The sequence below is a fragment of the Orycteropus afer genome, unplaced genomic scaffold (genome assembly GCF_000298275.1).
Source record: "Orycteropus afer afer isolate SDZICR_OR568_19922 unplaced genomic scaffold, OryAfe1.0 scaffold01221, whole genome shotgun sequence".
Lineage (NCBI taxonomy): Eukaryota > Metazoa > Chordata > Mammalia > Tubulidentata > Orycteropodidae > Orycteropus > Orycteropus afer.
Genome location: NW_006922808.1, coordinates 201,572 through 203,954, shown reverse-complemented (window position 1 = coordinate 203,954; position 2,383 = coordinate 201,572). Strand labels below are relative to the sequence as shown.

Below are 2,383 nucleotides of genomic sequence, written 5' to 3'. Positions count from 1 at the left end.
TCTGTGTCTGTGTTAATTGGTTTCCCTTTTCTTTGTTGAAGAGGGTCTGTGCAATCCTTCTGCCTAGTCCGCCATCTTGCCCCACCTCCCCTTCTTTTCATTATAATTTTATGATGTATTGATAATGAAGAATTGGAGAAAATAGTTATTCACCATCAAGATTTTGAGAGGCACTGTCCTGGTGCATGCATATTATGTTTTTTTCCTTTTCATCCCTTTACTGATCCTTGGAATAAGTTCCTCTCAAATGTATAGACAAATTAAATTAATGGGATAACTTAATATGAAATTTTATCCCTGGACATATTTTTAATTAGTCCTTAGAATAATACATTACTTGAAACTTTTCTAACCCTGGGTTGATTTAAACTTGAGCTGAAGGAGTCATTTTGTATCTGAAAGAGGTAAGATAATAAGTCAAAGACCAACATTGATCATATAACCTTCAAGTTAAGGTAATCAGTGTGTCATGAGTGAAATTTAACCCTTTTACAGAAAGAAATTAGAGAATAAAAGAGAACAAGTTATTCTCTTTGCTTCACTCTCAGGAACACTTCTAGAAGTTCTCTATCATCAAGGAGCTCATTTTTTGATTGGAGTAATAAGCATCAAATGAATTACAAAATAAGGAACATAAATATATGAAAGATGATATCCTAGAAAGTGATAGGGGTTATATTAGTGATTATTTCTGAGGATTCTAAAAAGTTAATACTTATGAAAAACTACATGGAGAAGGAAAATTTATTTCCCACGTGGAAAATAATGTGTATTTCACAGATAATATTGTTTTGAATAAAATGTAAGGAAATGCATATATTAAGGACAAATACCTAGTAAAATGATAAAATGAAAATGGAATCATAGTGAGTAGTAAAGAAAAAATAATGATCTCATTGTTATTCCAAAGCAAGATTATATTTAAGCTCATAATACATCTCAAATTCTACTCCATGATTGTTCCAATCCAGTCTGTTTGAATGTGTGGTGTTTGGGAGGTACGGAGGAGGGTTTGCTTTGAGATCTTTCCTCTCTACAGTGCACAGAGCAGAACTGATATATACCTTTGTCTATCTATCTATCAGTTGAGAAATATGTATATATATTCTCAATCAAGAAATATATGTACAATTGTAGCTCTATACCAAATACTGTATTATTACTTTTATCACTTCTATCCACACCATCTTCTATTACTTCCAAATTGCAATTTTTACTTTTTGTAATAGAATCATTAATAACTGAGTTGCACATGAACCCATTTTATAATGTGACTACAACTGGAGATCATATCATAACTTAGACCATCTACTCATGTAAATAATTTGGGCATTTCATGGAATCATTATTGGTAAGGCTAAGGATCCCTAGGGTTGGGATGATTTTCAAAGATTCTATCATGTGGACATCAGCCTTTTGAGAAAGTTTTGACCCTTGGCCAAAATGTCCTTCAGTGCTTCTTTCATAGTTTCATTCCGTAGACTGAAGATGAAGGGATTCAGGAGAGGTGTGATGACACTTGAAAGGGTGAAGAGAATCTTGTTGAGGTGCAGGCTACTTTTCTGAGAAGGACGGACATAAACAAAGATGGATATCCCATAGCCCAGGGAGACCACAGAGAAGTGAGAGACACAAGTGGCAAAGGCTTTACGTTGACCTTGGCCTGAGGGTATCTTCAGAATAGTAGAGATGATGTACACATAGGAGACCACTGTGAGAGAGAGGGAGCTGATGAACAGAACAAGGGAGCTGAGGAAGTCCAATAGCTCAATGACACGAATGTCAGCACAAGCCAAGTGAAGGAGGGGGGCACTGTCACAGAAAAAGTGATCAATCACATTGGGACCACAGTATGGCAGTCCTGCCTTAAGTATGGTGGATGGCAGGATAAGGAGAAAGCCACCCACCCAGGAAAGAATGACAAGGCGAACACAGATTGAGCTAGTCATTATCACCGGATACTCAAGGGGGCTGCAAATCGCCACATATCGGTCATAGGCCATGACGGCAAACAGAATGAACTCTGTGCATCCAGAAATGAAGTAGAAATAGGATTGTGCAGAGCATCCACCAAATGAGATACTCTTCCTCTCTGACAGGAAGCCTGCCAGCATCTTGGGAACAGCACAAGTTGTGGTTAATATTTCACTGAAAGAGAGATTGCTGAGGAAGAAATACATGGGTGTTTGCAGCCTGTAGTCCAAAATGATCAGGGTAATGATGAGGCCATTTCCAAGGACAGTCACCAAATAGGCCAATAAAAAAATCAAGAACAGGAGTCCCCCTAGCACTCTGGTGGTTGGTATCCCCACAAGAATAAACTCAGTTACCAAAGTCCAATTCTCCATTTTTATGTTTTATGTTTCTTTTACTGTAAAAAGAG

The 2,383-nt window shown here is 37.3% G+C and overlaps 1 protein-coding gene across 1 annotated transcript; it reads right to left on the bottom strand.

Moving 5' to 3' along the window:
• Positions 1-1,397: 1,397 nt before the first annotated feature.
• On the bottom strand, positions 1,398-2,003 carry LOC103213042 (olfactory receptor 6J1-like). Its single transcript, XM_007958940.1, has one exon. It carries the CDS (start codon positions 2,001-2,003, stop codon positions 1,398-1,400), a length of 606 nt encoding a protein of 201 aa, XP_007957131.1.
• Between the last annotated feature and the right edge of the window lie 380 nt (positions 2,004-2,383).